This window comes from Monodon monoceros, unplaced genomic scaffold (genome assembly GCF_005190385.1).
Source record: "Monodon monoceros isolate NGI ecotype Baffin Bay Population unplaced genomic scaffold, NGI_Narwhal_1 Super_Scaffold_12, whole genome shotgun sequence".
Classification (NCBI taxonomy): Eukaryota; Metazoa; Chordata; class Mammalia; order Artiodactyla; family Monodontidae; genus Monodon; species Monodon monoceros.
This window is the reverse complement of record NW_021703768.1, coordinates 98186696-98211118: the sequence shown is the minus strand read 5'-3', so window position 1 is coordinate 98211118 and position 24423 is coordinate 98186696. Positions and strand designations below refer to the sequence as shown.

Here is a 24423-nt window from a genome sequence, read left to right as displayed (position 1 = left end):
CTTATTTTCAGTTTTTTGCCACTAGTATATAAGAAAACAGTTGGCCTTTGTGTATTAACCCTGTATACTGTGACTTTCTAAATTTATTTGTTAGTTGTAGAAATTGTTTTGTAGATTCCCTAGAACTTTCAATGTAAGTAGGATTATCTGCAGATAGGGTTCTTCCTTTCTGATGTTTATGCCTTTTATTTCTTTTTCTTGCCTTATTGTAGTAACCGGGACCTTCAGTACAATGTGTACTATGAGTGGCAAAAGCCCCTATCTTTACCTTGATACCAATCTAAAAGGACGTTGTTAGAGCTGGTATTGGCTGTATATTTTTGTAGATGCTTATTATTATAGCTTGAAGATTATACCATTTATTGTCTTTAATTGACTTTTAACTTGTCTCCTTCCCCCTCAAGTTTGTTTTGTTGCTTGCAGACAGAGGCTGTGTCATTCTTTATTATATCTCTAGTGACAAAATGCTTTCACATGTTTTTTTTTGTTTTTTTTTTTTTGAGGTATGCGGGCCTCTCACTGTTGTGGCCTCTCCGTCTCCGGGGCACAGGCTCTGGACGTGCAGGCTCAGCTGCCATGGTTCAGGGGCCATGACTCATGGGCCCAGCCGCTCCGCAGCATGCGGGATCTTCCCGGACTTGGGCACGAACCCGTGTCCCCTGCATCGGCAGGCGGACTCTCAACCACTGCGCCACCAGGGAAGCCCTGACATGTATTTTTGAATGAAGTTCAATAAGAATAATAAAACTCCACCCCCCCGCCAGGCTAATAAAGACTTTTATTTTAAACTTTTAGAGATCCTGAACTTTCAACTGTTTGTCGGAAGTCTGATACATTAATATTATATCCAGGGGCTGAAGCTGCTAATTTGGAAGAATTTATATTAGATTCTCCTATTTATCCTTCCACAATCATCATCATCGATGGTACATGGAGCCAGGCTAAGGACATTTTCTACAAGAATTCCTTGTTCCGACTGCCTAAACAGGTAAACTAGTATTTTAACATAGAGTAAATACAAATGTATAGTTATACATGTATATATTTTCTGTGAGAGGACACACATATGCGTTTATATATGAATTTGATGGTGTTTAGATATGCGAATGTATGTACAGAGGTATGTATATGCTTGTGTGTATGTTTTATATGTAAGCAGAAAATTTCAAATTTGTCCTTCTTTGTCAGTTCCTACCATCAAATTTCACCATAGTTTAGGCATTTAGCTGTATTAAAAGTTTCTCAGACATTTAATCAGAGCAGTGTAAGGATTATTTATTTCTATGTGTATTAATGTTTTTGTTAAGAAGTGTTATGTTTAAATATTTTTGGAATACTAAATTACTTTGTTCTTATTAGGCATGACTGAGTTTTTATGAAATACTTTTTTTTGTCATTCATGATTATAATCATATGGTTTATCCTTCAATTTGTTGATGTAATTGATGATGATACATTTCCTAATGTGGGACTGTTCTTGTATTATTAGAATGAACTCTACTGGGTCATATTGTACTACCCTTTTGATATATTACAGAAGCTTATATTTTATTTAATGGCTTTAAATTATAATTTATATATCTTATGTACTTTTATTATAATATTTGGGTACTAAGATAATGGTAACTTCACCAAATAAATAGGAGAGATTTTAATATTTTTCTGTGGCTTGGAATAGTTTAAATAATAGTTAACCTAACTTCATTTAGGTGAACTTGAGGTGCTGCCATTTTGTTGTATATGTACAGGATGGTGGGCTGGGAAGCCTTTGTCACGAACTTATAGTACCTATTTCAACTTCCCCCAAATGACTCCATCCCTGAATTTGTTTTCCTTGGGGGAGGGGGGGATGGATTGTACCATGAATAAGAAGTATTAATTTTTTTAAAGACAAATTGACTTTGAGGATATAAAAAGTTCACTGCAAGAAATAAAAATTGTGAATGAAGAAAAAAAATAATAGTTTTGCTCCTTAAAAATTACATGGAGCTCTATGGTGAAGCCACCTGATACTGGTCTCTTTAAAATGGTAACTTTAAAACCCTTCTTTCAAACTCTTTCATGAAAATTATTCAAGCTTTCTACTTCTATTTGCTTCATTTTTTAATAGTTTATCTTTTCTAGGGAATTGTTCCTTTCCCTTGGGTTAACAGATTATTTGCCATATACCTATATATTCTTAAGTACTTATTTTAATTTTTTCTGGATGTTTCCCTTTTTTTTTTCCTAATCATACACACACACACACACACTTTTCTCCCCCATGAACAGACTCAAGAGGGATTTCCTTGTTTATTGAGCTTTTAGAAGTATTAGCCTTTAGATTGTTTTAATGGCTATTAAACTTTATTCTTACTTCATCAATTTGAGCTTTTAGCTTGATCAATTTATTTTACCTTTTTCAGCTAAATTATTTTTTCTGATTGTAAGATTTGTGCTATAAGTACTATGTTTCTTTATTAAGATTAGTGAGTTTCTTCTTTAATAATAAAGGGAAAGAAGACTGTAATGTTTCTTCTTAGTATAATTGTCATTGTATCCTATAGTTTTGGATTGATGTGTTTTTGTATCTATACCATTGATATAATTTGTAATTTGTTTTGATTTCTTTCTACCCATGGATTATCAGAGTTTTTAATTCTCAAGTGTTATAACATTTTTGTAGCTATTTTTATTTTTATTTCTTATTTTGTTGGATCATGATAAAATAACATTGCCAACAATATTGTGAATAATTTTATGATTTTTATCAGGGTAAGTACATGGCAAATTTTTGTGCATGTTCTATGAATATAAAAAATTTACCTTCTCTATTTAGCAATGAAAGTGTTTACATTTTTTTAGTTTGTTATTGTGGTTTTACTTTATGCTGTTCTTTTTGGCATGCCCAGGCTATTTTATATTGAAAAAGGTATATGGAAAGTTTCTATTTGTGTGTTTTTAATGAAGTTATTCCTACATTTTCTTCTTTTTAAATTTATTTTATTTATTTATGTTTGGCTGTGTTGGGTCTTTGTTGCTGCACACGGGCTTTCTCTAATTGCGGTGAGCGGGGGGTACTCTTTGTTGCAGTGTGCAGGCTCCTCTTGCAGTGGCTTCTCTTGTTGCAGAGTGCGGGCTCTAGGCATAGGGGCTTCAGTAGTTGTGGCACGCAGGCTCAGTAGTTGTGGCTCTTGGGCTGTAGAGCGCAGGCTCAGTAGTTGTGGTCCCCGGACTTAGTTGCTCCACAGCATGTGGGATCTTCCCGGACCAGGGCTCGAACCCATGTCCCCTGCATTGGCAAGCAGATTCTTAACTACTGCACCACCAGGGAAGCCCCTTTTTTTCTACATTTTCAATAGTTTTTGCGTTATGTATTTTTTTTTAACATTTTATTGGAGTATAATTGCTTTACAGTGCTGTGTTAGTTTCTGCTTTATAGCAAAGTGAACCAGCTATACATATATATATTTTCCCATATCTCCTACCTCTTGTGTCTCCCTCCCAACCTCCCTATCCCACCCCTCTAGGTGGTCACAAAGCACCGAGCTGATCTCCCTGTACTATGCGGTTGCTTCCCACTAGCTATTTATTTTACATTTGGTAGTGTATGTATGTCCATGCCACTCTCTCACTTTGTCCCAGCTTACCCTTCCCACTCCCCGTGTTCTCAAGTCCATTCGCTACATCTGCATCCTTATTCCTGTCCTGCCTCTAGGTTCTTCAGAACCATTTTTTTTTTTTTTTTAGATTCCATATATATGTGTTAGCATACGGTATTTATTTTTCTCTTTCTGACTTACTTCACTCTGTATGACAGTCTCTAGGTCCATCCACCTCACTACAAATAACTCAATTTCATTTATTTTCATGGTGGAGTAATATTCTATTGTATATATATGCCACATCTTCTTTTTTTTTTTTGTGCGGTATGCGGGCCCTTCACTGTTGTGGCCTCTCCCGTTGTGGAGCATGTGGAGCATGGCACAGGCTCAGCGGCCATGGCTCACGGGCCCAGCCGCTCCACGGCATGTGGGATCTTCCCGGACCGGGGCACAAACCTGTGTCCCCTGCATCGGCAGGCGGACTCTCAACCACTGCGCCACCAGGGAAGCCCCGCCACATCTTCTTTATCGATTCGTCTGTCGATGGACACTTAGGCTGATTCCATGTCCTGGCTATTGAAAATAGAGTTGCAATGAACATTGTGATACATGACTCTTTTTGAATTATGGTTTTCTCAGGGTATATGCCTAGTAGTGGGATTGCTGGGTCATATGGTTGTTCTATTTTTAGTTTTTTAAGGAACCTCTATACTGTTCTGCATAGTGGCTGTATTGCTTTACATTCCCACCAACAGTGCAAGAGGGTTCCCTTTTCTCCACACCTTCTCCAGCATTTATTGTTTGTAGAATTTTTGATAATGGCCATTCTGACTGGTGTGAGGTGATACCTCATTGTAGTTTGGATTTGCATTTCTCTAATGATTAGTGATGTTGAGCATCCTTTCATGTGTTTGTTGGCAATCTGTATATCTTCTTTGGAGAAATGTCTATTTAGGTCTTCGGCCCATGTTTGGATTGGGTTGTTTGTTTTTTTGCTGTTGAGCTGCATGAACTGCTTGTAAATTTTCGAGATTAATCCTTTGTCAGTTGCTTCATTTGCAAATATTTTCTCCCATTCTGAGGGTTGTCTTTTCATCTTATTTATGTTTTCCTTTGCTGTGCAAAAGCTTTTAAGGTTCATTAGGTCCCATTTGTTTGTTTTTGTTTTTATTTCCATTTTTCTAGGAAGTGTTTGAAAAGGGTCTTGCTGTGATAATTGTCATAGAGTGTACTGCCTATGTTTTCCTCTAAGAGTTTTATAGTGTCTGGCCTTACATTTAGGTCTTTAATCCATTTGGAGTTGATTTTTGTGTATGGTGTTAGGGAGTGTTCTAATTTCATTCTTTTACATGTATCTGGCCAGTTTTGCCAGCACCATTTATTGAAGAGGCTGTATATTCTCCGTTGTATATTCGTGTCTCCTTTATCAAAGATAAGGTGACCATTTGTATGTGGGTTTATCTCTGGGCTTTCTATCCTGTTCCATTGGTCTGTGTTTCTGTTTTTGTGCCAGTACCATACTGTCTTGATTACTGTAGCTTTGTAGTATAGTCTGAAGTCAGGGAGCCTGATACCTCCAGCTCCATTTTTCTTTCTCAAGATTGCTTTGGGTACTCAGGGTCTTTTGTGTTTCCACACAAATTGTGAAACTTTTTGTTCTAGTTCTGGAAAAATACCATTGGTAGTTTGATAGGCATTGCATTGAATCTGTAGATTGCTTTGGGTAGTAAAGTCATTTTCATAATATTGGTTCTTCCAATCCAAAAGCATGGTATATCTCTCCATCTGTTTGTATCATCTTTAATTTCTTTCATCATTGTCTTATCGTTTTCTGCATACAGGTCTTTTGTCTCCTTAAGGTAGGTTTATTCCTAGGTATTTTATTCTTTTTGTTGCAGTGGTAAATGGCAGTGTTTCCTTAATTTTTTTTTTTCAGATTTTTCATCATTCGTGTATAGGAACGCAAGAGATTTCTGTGCATTAATTTTGTATCCTGCTACTTTACCAAATTCATTGATTAGCTGTAGTAGTTTTCTGGTAGAATCTTTAGGATTCTCTATGTATAGTATCATGTCATCTGCAAACAGTGACAGTTTTATTTCTTCTTTTCCAATTTGGATTCCTTTTATTTCTTTTTCTTCTCTGATTGCTGTGGCTAAAACTTCCAAAACTATGTTGAATGATAGTGGTGAGAGTGGACAGCCTTGTCTTGTTCCTGATCTTAGAGGAAATGGTTTCAGTTTTTTACCACTGAGAATGATGTTGGCTGTGGGTTTGTCATACGTGGCCTTTATTATGTTAAGGGAAGTTCCCTTTATCCCTATTTTGTGGAGGGTTTTTTCATAAATGGGTGTTGAATTTTGTCAAAAAGTTTTTCTGCATCTACTGAGACGATCATAAGATTTTTCTCCTTCAATTTGTTCATATGGTTTATCACATTGATTCATTTGCATAAATTGAAGAATCCTTACATTCCTGGGATAAACCCCATTTGATCATAGTGTATGATCCTTTTACTGTGCTGTTGGATTCTGTTTGCTAGTATTTTGTTGAGGATTTTTGCATCTGTATTTATGAATGATATTGGTGTGTAATTTCCTTTTTTGGTGATATCTTTGTCTGGTTTTGGTATCAGGGTGATGGTGGCCTAATAGAATGAGTTTGGGAGTGTTCCTTCCTCTGCAATGTTTTGGAAGAGTTTGAGAAGGACGGGTGTTAGCTCTTCTCTAAATGTTTCGTAGAATTCACCTGTGAAGCCATCTGGTCCTGGGCTTTTGTTTGTTGGAAGATTGTTAATCACAATTTCAATTTATTTCTTGTGAATGGGCTGTTCATATTTTCTATTTCTTCCTGGTTCAGTCTTTGGGAGATTGTACCTTTCTAAGAATTTGACCATTTCTTCCAGGTTGTCCATTTTATTGGCATAGAGTTGCTTGTAGTAGTCTGTTATGATGCTTTGTATTTCTGTGGTGTCCATTGTAACTTCTCCATTTTCATTTCTGATTTTATTGATTTGAGTCATCTCCCTCTTTTTCTTGATGAGTCTGGCTAAAGGTTTATCAATTTTGTTTATCATCTGAAATAACCAGCTTTTAGTTTTACAGATCTTTGCTCTTGATTTCTTTGTTTCTATTTCATTTATTACTGCTCTGATCTTTATGATACTTTCTACTGATTTTGGGTTTTGTTTGTTCTTTTTCTCTAGTTCCTTTGGGTGTAAGGTTAGGTTGTTTATTTGAGATTTTTTTTTGTTTCTGGAGGTAGGATTGTATTGCTATAAACTTCCCTCTTAGAACTGCTTTTGCTGCATCCCATAGGTTTTGGGTCATTGTGTTTTCGTTGTCATTTGTCTCTAGTTATTTTTTGGTTTCATCTTTGATTTCTTCAGTGATCTCTTAGTTATTTAGTAACGTACTGTTTAGCCTCCATGTGTTTGTGTTTTTTACGTTTTTTTCTCTGTAATTGATTTCTAATCTTATAGTGCTGTGGTTGGAAAAGGTGCTTGTTATGATTTCAGTTTTCTTAAATTTACTGAGGATTGATTTGTGACCCAAGATGTGATTTATCGTGGAGAATGTTCCCTGTGCACTTGAGAAGAAAGTGTAATCTGTTGTTTTTGGATGTAATGTCCTATAAATATCAATTAAATCTATCTGGTCTATTGTGTCATTTTTAAAGCTTGTGTTTCCTTATTAATTTTCTGTCTGGATGATCTGTCCATTGGTGTAAGTGAGGTGTTAAAGTCCCCCACTTTTATTGTGTTACTGTTGATTTCCTCTTTTATAGCTGTTAGCTATTTGCCTTATGTATTGAGGTTCTCCTGTGTTGGGTGCATATATGTTTAGAATTGTTATATCTTCTTGGATTGATCCCTTGATCATTATGTAGTGTCCTTCCATGTCTCTTGTAACATTCTTTAAGGTCTTACTCCAGCTTTCTTTTGATTTCCATTTGCATGGAATATCTATTTCCATCCATTCATTTTCAGTCTGTATGTGTCCCTAGGTCTGAAGTGGGTCTCTTGTAGACAGCATATATACGGGTCTTGTTTTTGTATCCATTCAGCGAGCCTGTATCTTTTGGTTTCAGCATTTAATCCATTCACATTTAAGGTAATTTTCAATATGTATGTTCCTATTACCATTTTCTTAATTGTTTTGTTTTTGTAGGTCTTTTTCTTCTCTTGTGTTTCCCACTTAGAGAAGTTCCTTTAGCATTTGTTGTAGAACTGGTTTGGTGGTGGTGAATTCTCTTAGCTTTTGCTTGTCTGTGAAGCTTTTGATTTCTCTGTTGAATCTGAATGAGATCCTTGCTGGGTAGAGTAATCTTGGTTGCAGTTTCTTTCTTTTCATCACTTTAAACATATCATGACACTCCTTTTTGGCTTATAGAATTTCTGCTGAGAAATCGGCTGTTAACCTTATGTGAGTTCCCATGTATGTTATTTGTCATTTTTTCCTTGTTGCTTTTAATAATTTTTCTTTGTGTTTAATTGTTTTCAGTTTGATTACTATGTGTCTCTGCGTGTGTCTCCTTGGGTTTATCCTACCTGAGACTCTGCACTTCCTGGACTTGGGTGGCTATTTCCTTTCCATGTTAGTGAAATTTTCAGCTATTATCTCTTCAAATATTTTCTTGGGCCCTTTCTCTCTTCTCCTTCTGGGACCCCTATAATGTGAATGTTGGTGCGTTTAATGTTGTTCCAAAGGTCTCTTAGGCTGTCTTCATTTCTTTTCATTCTTTTTTCTTTATTCTGTTCTGCAGCAGTGAATTCCACTCTTCTGTCTTCCAGGACACTTACCTGTTTTTCTGCCGCAGTTATTCTGCTATTGATTCCTTCTAGTGTATTTTTCATTTCGGTTATTGTATTGTTCATCTGTGTTTGTTCTTTACTTCTTCTAGGTGTTTGTTAAACATTTCTTGCATCTTCTCCATCTTTGCCTCCATTCTTTTTCTGAGGTACTGGATCATCTTCACTATCATTATTCTGAAATATTTCTCTGGAAAGTTTCCTATCTCCACTCTATTTAATTGTTTTTCTGGGGTTTTATCTCATTCCTTTGTCTGGTACATAGTCCTCTGCCTTTTCTTTTTGTCTGTCTTTCTGTGAATGTGGTTTTTGTTCCACAGGCTGCAGGATTGTAGATCTTCTTGCTTTTGCTTTGTGCCCTCTCTTTCAAGATTTAAAATGTACATACCTTTCAACCCCAAATTCACTTTTAGGAATCTAAAAATCTTTACAAGTTCAATATAGGAATGACATCCTAAATATTCAGTACAAGGAATGGTTAAATGGATTATCATACTTATGTACTGTACTGATATAGAAAAGCATCCACAATATTACGTCAAGTACAAAAAGAAGTAAGGTCCAGAATATAAATGTGGCACCATTTTTTAGACACATTTGTGTAGGAATAAAATATTCTTGTTTATTTTTTAGTTGGCCTACATTAAGGTTTTTGTCTGTGTTTAGAAAAATTCCTTAGAGATAATGAGATATATAAAGAGGCAGTGAACCAAAGACATACCTAAATCACTTCTGAATTTGGAAGTCATGGCACGTGAGGGGCAAAAGAGAAGAAAACAGGGGAGAACAGAAGAAGTGGACTTGCAGCGAAAGTGAGAGAGAGAGAGAGGGAGGAAGGGAGGGAAGGGGTGGTTGGTGGGGGAGAGAGAGTGAGAGAGAGAGAGAGAGAGAGAGAGAGGGAGGGAGGGAGGGAGGGAGGGAGGGAGGGAGGGAGGGAGAAAGAGAGAGAGAATATGGCAAAAGAGAAGACCTGGGAGTGTGTGGAGAAAGAACAGTGTTTTCAAAATTCAATTTTAAATAGTTCACCTTGTTACAACCTTCCCCCTGTCCCACAACTTCATGTACCCAGACATTCTTTAGAGTCTCTTTTATACACAGAAGAATACTTTGTGTGAGTGAAGTGTGTATGTGAATGCTTTGTGTGTGTGAATGCTTTGTGTGAACTACCCCAGATAAATTTTAGGAGAGGGGCAACATTCCACGTCTGAATAGACAGGAAGCTGAGAAAAGAGAATCTCTATGGGAGATAAGTGTATAGCAGAATAGGGAGGTACAAACTTTCAGCTGCAGAATAAATGAGTCACAGGTATGAAATATACAGTGTGGGGAATACAGTTAATAACTGTGTAATATCTTTGCATGGTGACATATTGTAACTAGACTTACGGTGATCATTTTGAAATGTATAGAAAAATATCACTATGTTGTGTAACAAGAACTAACATAGTGTTGTAGGTCAATTATACTTCAAAACCAAACAGACATGCAAACTCAGAAAAAGAGATCAGACTGTGGTTACCAGAGGTGAAGGGGTGGGGGGAGGGGGAATTGGAGGAAGGTGGTCAAGAGGTACAAACTTTCAGTTATAAGATAAATAAGTACTAGGGAGATAATGTATAACATGATGAGTATAACTAACACTGCTGTATGATATACAGGAAAGTTGTTAAGAGAGTAAGTAAGTCCTAAGAGTTCTCATCACAAGGGGAAAATTCTTTTACTTTTTTCTTTTCTCCTTTTCTTTTTATTGTATGTATAAAAGAAGATGGATGCTAGCTGAACCTATTGTGGTAATTGTTTCACAATATATGTAGATCAAATCATCATATTGTGCACGTTAAACTTATACAGTGATGTATGTCAATTATTTCTCAATAAAGCTGAAAATTCACCTTCTGATTCTTTACTGATCAGGAATTCATTGTTTTTACCCAGTATCAACTGACCTTTACATTATTACTTTTCAAATGATGTAATGTGTATCCTTCAGAATAAATTTTTATCAAGATCAACTTTTAGGAGACTTCAAATGTACCAGTATAAAAGACTAAGATTAAAAATCAGTTTTCAAATAGTAATTTTACTTTGTTTATTTGCCATGATGCATATTTTAAAAGAATATCATTTAGTGCATTTTGTTTTACACAGATTCCTTTTAACTACTTTTAATTTAGTGTTTTCACAGGAACAGAAGATATGCCATTTTAGGCCAGTCTGGTCAGTGGTTTGTACAGCCTAATATATTGTTTTTGATAGTAAAGTGTGGCTGTTGTTCCAGTTGTCTATTTTTACATGTGCAGAAAGCAATTAACACAGCAGGTTTGAGACTGCTATCCTTAGAAATATCCTTTTTTTTTTTTTTTGTGGTACACGGGCCTCTCACTGCTGTGGCCCTTCCCGCCGCGGAGCACAGGCTCCGGACGTGCAGGCTCGGCGGCCATGGCTCACGGGCCCAGCCGCTCCGCGGCAAGCGGGATCCTCCCGGACGGGGGCACAAACCTGCGTCCCCTGCGTCGGCAGGCGGACTCCCAACCGCTGCGCCACCAGGGAAGCCCCTTAGAAACATTCTTGCAAGAATGGCCTTTGGCATCTGAGAATGTGAATGGTAAACAGTTTGCTGCACAGATATAAACTTTCCCTAAAGGATGAGTGGCTCACTGTTGTACAAACAATGTGGTGTATAATGAACACTTGCTTTTCTGTAGGAGTCTGAAATTTTGGTGCGTGCCAGGCAGAGGGTGTCTATGTAACTAATCTCCAGTGAAGACCTTGGGCCCTGTGTCTCTAATGAGCTTCTCTGGTAGGCAGCACTTAACACAGGTTGTCACAGTTCAATGCTGGAGGATTTAAGTGCATCCTCTTCGACCTCACTGGGAGAGGACTCTTGGAAGCTTGAGCCTGATTTCATTTGGACATGTGTCTTTTCCCTTTGGTAATTTTGCTTTGTGTTCTTTTGCTGTAATAAGTCTTAGTCATACGTTGAACTAGATGCTGAGTTCTGTGAGTCCTAGTGAATCACTAGACCTGTGAGTAGTCTTGGGAACCCATGACAAACTGCATAACAAAATTCTGCAAAACGTAGTATCTTAAAACAGCCATATTATTGTATCTCACGATTTTGTTGGTCAAGAATTCAGTTTGACTTGTTGACAGAGGTCACTTGGTGATTTTCATCTAATAGTTGGTTTGGTCTGGTGGGTCCAAGAGCTTTCTCCATGAATCTGGCACTTTGGCAGCGATGGATGGAAGGCTGTGCTCAGCTGGGACTGTTGACTGGACTGCCTACATATGGCCTCTCCTGTATTACAGCCCTAAAATGCCAATTAAGAATCAGACTATCCTGAATAGACCGATCATTTATTTATTTTATACTGCTGAAATAGCTTATATTATTATTTTTAGCTGGAATAATTGGAGTTCTGAATTCCCTGTATTACCACATATTTTGTAATGTGTGGTTATTAATTCCTTTTGTTTTCCCCAAACTACCTTCCCTTTGAGTGTTAAGGGATATCTTTTTGTTCTGCTGAATAATTCTGTGTTCATGTTATCTGTACTCTTTGTGATTTTATTAACATGTAACATCTTCTTTTGGCTTTCATATTTCTAAGAAGAGAATGTTTTTATTATATCCTCTTTAGAGAGTGACTATTCTAGTTATTTTTATCTTAACCGTTTCCAGGTTCATTTTTTCATTTGAAAATGAAAAATCTGACCTATATGCAATATGATAGGCTGAGATGCACCATATATTTTTTTCCTCCAGAAGAACCATGGAGGCATGAATTCCCTTTGCAGAAAATATTATTACTTTTTATGGCTAGAAATTATTCTTACTAAAGTGGAAAATTTTCAAACCTGTGATTAGAAATATTTCTTTTTTACTCACTGGTTTGTAGTTCCTTGAGAGCCCTTGGAGCCTTTTTTTAAATGAATAACATGAAAAATTCTTGAAATCTTTCAGCGGCTTTTACAAATTTTAGCTCATAGTTTGATAGCTTCACATTTGAGTTCCTTCAGGACTCCTGAGTGAATGTTATTCAATCCTAATTTATTTGTATTCAACAATCATGTTTATTTTTTGGTATTAACAATAAATGACATCTCTGGATAATATTGCATGTTAGAAAATTTTAGCATGCATTATATAATTTCATTCTTTAAGCAAATTGTTAGATGGTTTGAATAAGTATTTTTTAAAAATTGAATCATAATGTTTTATAGTAGCAGTTAATTTGGCATTCTGTATATGCCATGGATTGTAATAGTTCATATTTGTGAATATTATGTGGATCTCATTTTAAGAAGTTGTCTCTTTTCATAGCTTACTCCAATTATTTACAATACTATTTTTTTCTGTTTTTGAGATTCAAATAAAAATAATCTCTAAATTAGAATGATAGACTTAGAAGGAAGCTCAAAACTGGGTACTAGGGACACAAGAGGTTTTTCATTATCCTCCTTGTACTTATTTTGAAAATTTTGTACATTGAGCAGGAAATTTCAAAGAGGAAAATAAAAATTGCTTGAAATCCTACTATCCATAAATAATCATAGTTAGCATTTTGGTCATTTCCTTTCTTCTCCATCTTCCTGTGGATTTGAATAGTATTGTTAATTATCCCACTTCATAGATGAGAAACCTGAGGCTTAGAGTGATTTTTTAAGTTTGAAAATAGAAGAACTAGAGTGAGAATGGAGATCTTATGACTCCAAATCCCACTGCTCATGGGCATCTGTTCAGTTTTAGGGGCACCACACTACCATCCTAAGTCCTGGTGTTTAGATGATTGTTGTTGTTGTTAATGTTGATCAAGGCAGGCAGGATATTATGCAGTCCACTTGCATCAGGGATGTTCTGAGATTGATATTTGAATACCTGAGGTGAACCCGGGACACTCATGATCACAGTGAGTCTCCTCTCTGCTTTAGTGCACTTAGAGTGCTCAGTTAGGTGATTGAATTTCAGCCTTGATTTCTGACTTATCATTCAATTTCCCCCAGTGGGACTGAACTCTGCCTTAAATCCCCACCTCCCTAGTTCTTGCTCCTAGAAACTGGACCACAGAAGCTCCACCCACTGACTGGAATCTTGTTCCAAAGATAGGATCATGGTGGTACCATCCACCTGACTCTTCTGACCTTGTCTCACTCACAAGTTAGAGTGCTTTTGGCTATTTGACCACCATTTCAGTGTCACTAAAGATATGGATGTTTGCACTGTTGGTCACTCTCTTTGGGGGAGCAGCCCTACAGTGTGGACTCACTTATATCTACTTTCTTACTTTTTCTCACCAGCATATATATATTGAAGTTGAAATAGTAGAGACTTTCAGGTTTTTTCCATCAGGGTATACTACTTTCTTAGGATAATCCTAAACTATTAATTAGATATTGAATCTCTGCACTTACCATGTTTTCGTATATATATGTATATCTTCTGAACTATTCCCAGTGAAATGAACTTGAGAATTTAGAATCCCTTTAAAGTAATAATTTTCAATCTAAAGTTTACAGGAGTGGTTAAAGCCTGAGGTATATACATTTGTGAGTCATTTCCACTTAGGTGGCAAGTGAAACCAGGTTATGGATATTATCTAGAATGAGAATATGGAGTTAAAAACAAGTATTTGAGATTGGACCTTGAGGAACTTGAGTATTTAATAACCAGGAGAGAAGGTTGAAACCACAAAGGAGACAAGGAATTTGTAGCCAGATGGGTAGAAAGAAAACTAAAGGAATGTGGTGTCTTGAGAACAAAGGAAGGAGAGTGTTAGCAAAGTTGAATGCTCCTGAGAGATCAGTTAAGATGAGTACTGAGAAGTATCCATTAGTTTTAGTGACATGACGGTTATTGTTTATTTTAGTCAGAGTGTTACAGTGGAGTGATAGGATGGAAACCAGGCAGTCAGGCTTAAGTGGCAAGTAGAGGTGAAGAAATGGATCCAGTTGGTATAGAAAACTATCTTAAGTAGTTTGGTAAGAAGAGAAGTGAGGTAGAAACAAGGGAATTGTGAAGTTGGTGGAAGATGTTTTAGTTTATTATATATTTCAAGTAGGGGAGACTTAAGTATAATTAAAAAACAGTGGGAAGGATTTAGTTGAGAGGGAGAGGTCAAGTGTATCACAGAAAGAAAGGATGTTTGATAGTATATTATGTTTCTGAGGAAGCAAAAAGGCTGCATAAAGCTGCTTTGAATGATCTTTTACAAGTCTTTTTGTGTTGCATGCTTTTATTTCTCTTCAGTAAATACCTAGGAGTGGAATTCCTGTGTCTTTTGTTTAACTTTATAAGGAATGGCCAGTTATCCAAAGTGGTTATACCATTTTACTTCCTCATCAGCATTGTATGAGAGTTTCAATTGTTCCACATTCTTGCCAACACTTGTTAGTGTTTTCAATTTTAGCTAATCTAAGGGCAGAGTAGTGGTATCTCATTGTGGTTTTGATTTGCATTTTCCTGGTGATTAATGATGTTGAGCATCTTTGCATGTTTTTAGTTGATCATCATATTTTTTATTTAGTGAAGTGTCCTTTCCTATTTTGGGGGGATTGATTGTTTTATTATTGAATTACAGGAGTTTTAAATATATTCTGCAGAATAGTTCTTTCTCAGACATATGTGTAGCAGATATTTTGTTCTGATCTATGTTTTGCCTTTGCATTTCTTAATGTTGATTTTGAAGAGCAGAAGCTTTTAATTTCAATCAAGTCCAGTTTATCAGTTTTTTAAAAAATGGTTTGTATATTTTATATCCTAAGAAATATTTGTCTACCCACAGGTTACAAAGATTTTCTCCTACTTTTTCTTTTAGAAGTCATATATTTTTATTTGAGTGATACATTTTTAGCTGATATTTTTGATTTAAGTTAATTTTTTGTGTGTGGTGTGAAGAAAGTAAAATTTCATTAAAAAGATATGGCTATGTAGTTGTTCCAGTACCTTTTGTGGGTAAGAGTTGTCATTCCTCTAATGAATTACTGTGATTCATTTGTTGAAAATACCTTGACCATCTATGGTTCTGTTTCTGTTCTACTTATGTATGTGTTTATCTTTAATGTCAATACTATTCTGCCTTGATTATTGTAGCTTTGTGGTAAGTCTTAAAATCACATAGTGTAAGCCAACCAACTCTATTCTTTTCCTTTTTTAAATTTTTTTTGTGAAAATTGTTTCGGATTTCCTTTGCATTTCTGTATACATTTTAGCATCTGTTTTTTATTTTCCAATATAAAATAAGTGGGAGTGGGATTGTATTGAATCCCAAGTGAGGATGGGTAGAAAAAGTGAAATGACCTTTTCCAATCAGATTTACATTTTAGAAAGGTCACTCTTCTGACAGAGTGCAGGAGTGCATTAAAAGAGAGTAGGATTGGCGACAGAACAACTTATAGTCCAGGTGCTAGATGGTGAAGACTAGAAGAAAGACATTGGTGCAAGTACATACTTTTGAAACCTCTGTCAGTTTTCTATTGCTGCCCTAACAAATTACCATGAATTTAGTGGCTTACAACAACAGAAATTTATTATTTTATAGTTCTGAAGATCAGAAGTCTGGTACAGTTCCTGGACTAAAATCAAGGTGTTGATCTACTATGTTTTTTTCTCCTGTGTTGCTTTCTGGAGGACCTTGGGGAAAATCTGTTTCCTGCTCCTTTGTTTTGTTGGAAGGATTCCATTCCTGTGCTTGTATGTCTGAGATCCCTGATTTTTTGATGGCTGTTGGCCAAACGCTGTTCCTAGCTTCTGGAGGCTGTCCACCTTCCTTGGTTAGTGGTACTTATCATCCATGTTCAAATCCAGCAATAGCAGGTTGAGATCCTCTCATGCATCCTTTTTTCTTCTTCTTCTTTTTTTCCCTTCAGTCCTATCTCTCTGACCAGCTGGGAAAGGTTCTCTGATTTTAGAGGCTCATGTGATTAGATTGGACCCACCCATATAATTCAAGAGAGTCTTCCTATATCAAGATCTGTAATTTAGTTACATCTACAAAACTGAAAACTGTATAAAAACTATACTCAGAAGTCTCACTCTTTTTCATATCCCTTCTTCCTCGTTTCCACATATTCTCCATGGGTAATAACTTTTACTAACTTCTTGTTTATTCTTATATTATAGCATTTTTCAAGAAGCAAGCAGATACATACATATATTCATAGTCTCATTTCTATGTTTTTTACACAAAACTCTCTTACTATACATATTCTTTTGCATGTTTTTTAACTTAACACCATTATCGTTGAAATCACTCCATATCAGTTTATAGAGATCTTCCTTATTCTTTTGCTTATAGTACCTGTACTCCTTATATCCTTTAAATAGATGAACTATACTTTATTCAACCAGTTTCCATAGAAAGGCATTTAGATTATTTCCAGTGTTTACTCTGACAAATAATGTTGTATATATGTTGTTTCATGATTGTGTAGGTGCTTCTTTGGGGTAAATTCCTCAACATGGGATTGGTAGATCAGAGGGTAAATACTTATGTAGTTTTATAAATATTATCAAATTCCTTTCCAACTATTTTCTCTCATTTTACATACCTATCAGTAATGTTTGAGAGTACCTGCTTCCGAACAGCCTTTTCAACAAATTTGTTGTCAGGCTTTTGAATTTTGTCAATTGGATAGGTGAGAAATGGTACCTCATTATAGTTTTAAAAAACTAACTTTACTGAGGTATAATTTATAGGAAGTAAAATGAGTTTATTTAAAATATACAGTTGATGATTTTTGACAAATGCATAATCATGTAACCACCACAACAATCAAGATGTAGAATGTTTCCATCATTCCTTAGAGGTTCCTTGTCCTTTTTGTGCTCAATTTCTCCATCCTTCATCCCAGCCCCAGACAATCACTGATATGATTTCTGTCTCAATAGATTCCCTGCCCCCTGCCTTTTGGAATTTTAAATAAGTGTAATCATATAGTATGTACTGTTTTATGTCTGATGTCTTTTGATTAGCAAAATGCTCTTGAGAGTCATCCATGTAAGCATGTGCATAATTTATTCATTTTTTTTACTCAGTGGTATTTCATTGTATGGGTAATTGTTTGTTTACCTATTGATAGATATTTGGGTCCTTTCCAGTCTTTACTATTTATTAATAAAATTGCTGTGAAAATTCTTATACAGGTTTTTGTGTGGACATATATTTTCATTTCTCTTGGGTAGATACCTGGGAGTGAAATTGCCAGTAAGTGTATGTTTTACATTATAGGAAGCTATCAAACTGTTTTCTAAATATATATCATTTTATATTCCCACCAATAGTGTTTGAGAGCCAGTTGCTTCACATCCTTTATAACATTTGGTATAGCCTGTGTTTTTAGTTTTAGCCACTCTAATGGATGACTAGTGGTATGTAACTATGGTTTTAGTTTGACTGTTGACCATTTATGTATCTTCTTATTATTAAGTTATCTTTTTATGAATGAGTTGTAAATATTCTGGATATCAGTTTATTGTCAGATATATGCAGTGGATTTTCTTCCACATTGTGGTTTATCTCTTCATTTTCTAAATAATGCCTTTCACAGAGCAGAAGTTTATAATTTTGATGAAGTCCAACTTATAATTTGTTTCTTTTATGTTTCATGTTTTTCATATCCTAAGAAATTACCTCCCTCCAAATCACAACTATTTCTTTTATGCTTTCTTCTAGAACATTTGTAGCTTTTTAAAAAAATTATTTATTTTATTTTTTATTTTATTTTTGGCTGCAATGGATCTTTGTTGCTGTGTGTGGGTTTTCTCTAGTTGCAGTGAGCGGGGGCTACTCTTTGTTGCGGTGTGCGGGCTTCTTAACTGTGGTGGCCTCTCTTGTTGCAGAGCATGGGCTCTAGGCACACAGGCTTCAGTAGTTGTGGCTCGTGAGCTCTAGAGCACAGGCTCAGTAGTTGTGACGCACAGGCTTAGTTGCTCTGCGGCATGTGGGATCTTCCCGGACCAGGGCTCGAACCTGTGTGCCCTGCTTTGGCAGGCAGATTCTTAACCACTGAGCCACTAGGGAAGCCCCATTTGTAGTTTTGCTTTTATGGTGGTCAATTTTGAGTTAATTTTGGTAAGTGTGACTTAAGGGTTGAGGTTTATTTTTTTCCCAGTGACTATCCACCATTTATTGAAAAAATTATCTTTTTTTTCATTGAATTACTTTAACATCTTTAAAAAAATCAATTGAATATGTATGGGTAGATCAATTTCTGGATGCTATATTCAGTTCCATTGATCTGTGCCTTTTCTTATAGTGATAATACTCTGTCCTGAATACTGTAGCTTTCTTTATAGACCACCTTGAATTCTGGTATTATAAAGTCATTCAATTTTGTTCTTTTTAAAAATTGATTTGGCTAATTCTCAGTCATTTGCATTTTCATGTAAATTTTAGAACCTTCTTGTCAGTTTCTGCCAAAATGCCTGCTGTAATTTTGATTTGGATTACCTTAAATCTTTAGATCAGTTTTGAGAAAATTGACATCTTAACACAATTGAGTCTGTCAGTCCATAAACGTGAACATGGTATATCTTTCTATTAATTTTTCTTCCTTAATTTGTTTTAACAAATTTGTGGCTTTCAGCATTTAGGTCTAGCACATATTTTGTTAAATCTATCTCTAAGTGTTTCATGTTTTTTGATGCTATTATATTGACATTGTATTTTGTTGATTTAATTTTCTAATTGTTTGTTGTAATATATTGGAATACAGTTCAGTTTTGTATATTGACCTTGTTTTTCAGAGACCTTTTAAAATTTGCTTATTATTGGCAGTAGGTTTTTAATAGATTTCTTAGGTTTTTAAAAACTTACGTGATCACATGTAAGTCATTTTTAGATGGTGAGGTGGTAAAAAAGATGATTATGTTGTGGAAATTTTGTTAAAAACTTAGGAGAATACAAAAAATATAAGATTTTCACTTAAGGCACTGTACAGTAGCTCATAGGATGTAAGATCTTTCCCACAATAGCAAAGATCAGTTGATTCAAAATTTGAAAACTTGCATGTACTTTTATTTAGTTTATATGAGTCATGTGATAAAAGAGACACAGTCCAATTAATACTTTGGGTAAAAATTAATTTGGTAAGCTCAAATGTAGGAAGAAGGTGGCTTTGGGTAAGCCACTGCCAGGATCCCATGATCCAGGGACAACCTCTCCGGGAGAACACACGGCATGCCTCAGGCTGTTGCAATGTCACACGGGTCTCTGCCACCACAGACGCACTCCGCAATCCAATTATAGCTACCTGTACTCCTCCCTCCCCCTGGCATAGGTGAGCCAGAGCCCCCTAATTAGCCCCTGCTTTAACCCCATCCTGTCTGGGTGGGAATAGATGCCTGAGGGCGACCTACACCCAGCAGTGGGGCCAAAACCAAAGCTGAAGCCCAGGAGCTTCATGCAGCCTCAGGAGCAGCAGATTAAATCCCCACAATCAACTTGATGTAGCCTGCATCTGTGGAATACCTGAATAGACAATGAATCATCCCAAAATTGAGGCAGTGGACTTTGGGAGCAACTGTAGGCTTGGGGTTTGTTGTCTGTGACTGATTTGTTTCTGATTTTGAAGTTTTTCTTAGTATAGTTTTTAGTGCCTGTTGTCATTGGAGGATTTGTTTATTGGTTTGGTTGCTCTCCTATTTTTTTATTATTAATTTTTTAAAATTTTAATAATTTTTAAAAAATTTATTATTTTATTTTATTTTATTTATTTTCTTCTTTTCTCCCTTTTCATCTGAGCCGTTTGGATGACAGGCTCTTGGTGCTCTGGCCTGGTGTCAGGCTTGAGCCTCTGAGGTGGGAGAGGCGAGTTCAGGACATTGGACCACCAGCGACCTCCTGGCCCCACGCAATATCAATTGGCAAGAGCTCTCCCAGAGATCTCTGTCTCAACACTAAGACCCAGCTCCACCCAATGACCAGCAGACTCCAGTGCTGGATGCCCCATGCCAAACAATCAGCAAGACAGGAACACAACCCCACCCATTAGCAGAGAGGCTGCCTAAAATCATACTAAGTTTACAGACACCCCAAAACACACCACCGGACGTGGCCCTGCCCACCAGAAAGACAAGATCCAGCCTCATCCACCAGAACACAGGCACTAGTCCCTTACACCAGGAAGCCTACACAACCCACCGAACCAACCTTAGCCACTGGGGACAGACACCAAAAATAACGGAAACTACGAACCTGCAGCCTACAAAAAGGAGACTCCAAACACAGTAAGTTAAGCAAAATGAGAAGACAGAGAAACACACAGCAGATGAAGGAGCAAGATAAAAACCCACCAGATTTAGCAAATGAGGAGGAAATAGGCAGTCTACCTGAAAAAGAATTCAGAATAATGACAGTAAAGATGATATAAAATCTTGGAAATAGAATGGAGAAAATACAAGAAACGTTTAACAAGGACCTAGAAGAACTAAAGAACAAACAAAGGGATGAACAACACAATAAATGAAATTAAAAATTCTCTAGAAGGGATCAATAGCAGAATAACTGAGGCAGAAGAACGGATAAGTGACCTGGAAGATAAAATAGTGGAAATAACTACCACAGAGCAGAACAAAGAAAAAAGAATGGAAAGAACTGAGGACAGTCTCAAGACCTCTGGGACAATATTAAATGCACCAACATTGGAACTATAGGGGTCCCAGAAGAAGAAGAGAGAAAGAAAGGGACTGAGAAAATATTTGAAGAGATTATAGTTGAAAACTTCCCTAATATGGGAAAAAATAGTCAATCAATTCCAGGAAGTGCAGAGAGTCCCATGTAGGATAAATCCAAGGAGAAACATGCCAAGACACATATTAATCAAACTATTAAAAATTAAAGAAAAAATATTTAAAGCAGCAAGGGAAAAGCAACAAATAACACACAAGGGAATCCCCATAAGGTTAGCAGCTGATCTTTCAGCAGAAACTCTGCAAGCCAGAAGGGAGTGGCAGGACATATTTAAAGTTATGAAAGGGAAAAACCTACAACCAAGATTACTCTACCCAGCAAGGATCTCATTCAGATATGACAAAGAAATTAAAACCTTTACAGACAAGCAAAAGCTAAGAGAATTCAGCACCACCAAACCAGCTTTACAACAAATGCTAAAGGAACTTCTCTAGGCAGGAAACACAAAGGAAGGAGAGACCTACAATAAAAAGCCCCAAACAATTAAGAAAATGGTAATAGGAACATACATATCAATGATTACCTTAAATGTAAATGGATTAAATGCTCCAACCAAAAAACATGGACTGGCTGAATGGATACAAAAACAAGATATGTATATATGCTGTCTACAGGAGACCCACTTCAGACCTAGGGACACATACAGACTGAAAGTGAGGATGGAAAGAGATATTCCATGTAAATGGAAATCAAAAGAAAGCTGGAGTAGCAGCCAACATTGTTCTCAGTGGTGAAATACTGAAGCATTTCCACTAAGATCGGGAACAATACAAGGTTGCCCACTCTCACCACTATTATTCAACATAGTTTTGGAAGTTTTAGCCACAGCAATCAGAGACGAAAAAGAAATAAAAGGAATCCAAATCGAAAAAGAAGTGAAGCTGTCACTGTTTGCAGGTGACATGATACTATACATAGAGGATCCTAAAGATTCTACCAGAAAACCAGTAGTTTTCTACCAGAAAACTACTATAGCTAACTAGCTAATAAATGAATTTGGTAAAGTAGCATGATACAAAATTAATGCATAGAAATCCCTTGCATTTGTAGACGCTAATGATGAAAAATCAGAAAGAGAAATTAAGGACACACTCCCATTTACCACTGCAACAAAAAGAATAAAATACCTAGGAATCAGCCTACCTAAGGAGACAAAGACCTGTATGCAGAAATCTATAAGACACTGATGAAAGAAATTAAAGATGATACAAATAGATGGAGAGAGATACCATGTTCTTGGATTGGAAGAATCAACATTGTGAAAATGACTCTACTACCCAAAGCAATCTACAGATTCAGTGCAATCCCTATCAAACTACCAATGGCATTTTTCACAGAACTATAACAAAAAATTTCAAAACTTGTATGGAAACACAAAAGACCCTGAATAGCCAAAACAATCTTGAGAAAGAAAAATGGAGTTGGAGGAATCAGGCTCCCTGACTTCAGACTATACTACAAAGCTACAGTAATCAAGACAGTATGGTACTGGCACAAAAATAGAAATATAGATCAGTGGAACAGGATAGAAAGCCCAGAGATAAACCCACACACATATGGTCACTTTATCTTTGATAAAGGAGGCAAGAATATACAGTGGAGAAAAGATAGCCTCTTCAATAAGTGGTGCTGGGAAAACTGGACAGCTACATGTAAAAGAATAAAATTAGAACACTCCTTAACACCATACACAAAAATCAACTCCAAATGGATTAAAGAGCTAAATGTAAGGCCAGACACTATAAAACTCTTAGAGGAAAACATAGGCAGAACACTGTATGATGTACATCACAGCAAGATCATTTTTGACCCACCTCCTAGAAAAATGAAAATAAAACCAAAAATAAACAAATGGGACCAAATGAAACTTAAAAGCTTTAAGCTTTTAACCATATAGAAGACGAAAAGCAGCTCTCAGAATGGGAGAAAATATTTGCAAACGAAGCAACTGACACAGGATTTATCTCCAAAATATACAAGCAGCTCATGTAGCTCAATATCAAAAAAACAAACAACCCAATCCAAAAATGGGCAGAAGAATAAATAGATATTTCTCCAAAGAAACTATACAGATTGCCAACAAACGCATGAAAGGGTGCTCAGCGTCACTAATCATTAGAGAAATGCAAATCAAAACTACAATGAGGTATCACCTCACACCAGTCAGAATGGCCGTCATGAAAAAATCTACAAACAATAAATACTGGAGAGGGTGTGGAGAAAAGGGAACCCTCTTGCACTGTTGGTGGGAATTTAAATTAATACAGCCACTATGGAGAACAATATGGAGGTTCCTTAAAAAAACTAAAATTAGAACTACCGTATGACCCAGCAATCCCACTACTGGGCATATACCCTGAGAAAACCATAATTCAAAAAGAGACATTTACCACAACGTTCATTGAAGCACTATTTACAATAGCCAGCACATGGAAGCAACCGAAATGTCCATAGACAGATGAGTGGATAAAGATGTGGCACATATATACAATGGAATATTAATCAGCAATACAAAGGAACAAAACTGAGTTATTTGTAAGGAGGTAAATGGACCCAGAGTCTGTCATACAGAGTGAAGTAAGTCAGAAAGGGAAACAGAAATACTGTATGCTAATGCACATATATGGAATCTAAAAAAGCGGTACTGGTGAACCTAGTGGCAGGAGCAGAATAAAGACGTAGACATAGAAAACGGACTTGAGGACATGGCAGGGGTGAAGCGGAAGCTGGGGCGAAGTGAGAGAGTAGCATTGATATATATACACTACCAAATGTAAAATGCATGGGTAGTGTGAAGCTGTTGCATAGCACAGGGAGATCAGCTAGGTGCTTCGTGGTGACCTAGAGAGGTGGGATAGAGAGGGTAGGAGGGAGGCTCAAGAGGGAGGGGATATGGGGATATATGTATACATATAGCTGATTCACTTTGTTGTACAGCAGAAACTAACAGCATTGTAACACAATTATACTCCAATAAAGATATAAAAAATTAAAAAAAGATGAACCAGTTTTGTCAATGTGTATGAAAATATTGAAGGCATGTGTTTATGTGGTACATGAATGTGTTATTGGAAAACTGAAGTGTATTTCAAACAACTTAGATACATGAACTACTTTTTAAACTCTGATGAAATCTAAATACAGATTAAAAATTTATGTTTGATATTTAGCCCCTTAATTAAGATGTTATGTATATATAAAATATACAGTGGATTTCAAGGACTTGGTTTTAAGAAAAGAATATAAAATCTCTTAATAACTTTTATAGTGATTATATGTTAAAATATTTTATTTTTGATCTTTTTGGTTAAATAAAATATATTATTAGAATTAATTTCAC

The 24423-nt window shown here is 36.2% G+C and overlaps 1 protein-coding gene across 1 annotated transcript in view; it reads left to right on the top strand.

Moving 5' to 3' along the window:
* DTWD2 (DTW domain containing 2) overlaps window positions 1-24423 on the top strand; it is a 98281-nt gene that overhangs the window by 34116 nt on the left and 39742 nt on the right. Inside the window, exon 4 of the mRNA XM_029215625.1 lies at window positions 796-988. Coding sequence (XP_029071458.1) covers window positions 796-988 — 193 coding nt within the window. The remainder of the gene's footprint in view (window positions 1-795; window positions 989-24423) is intronic.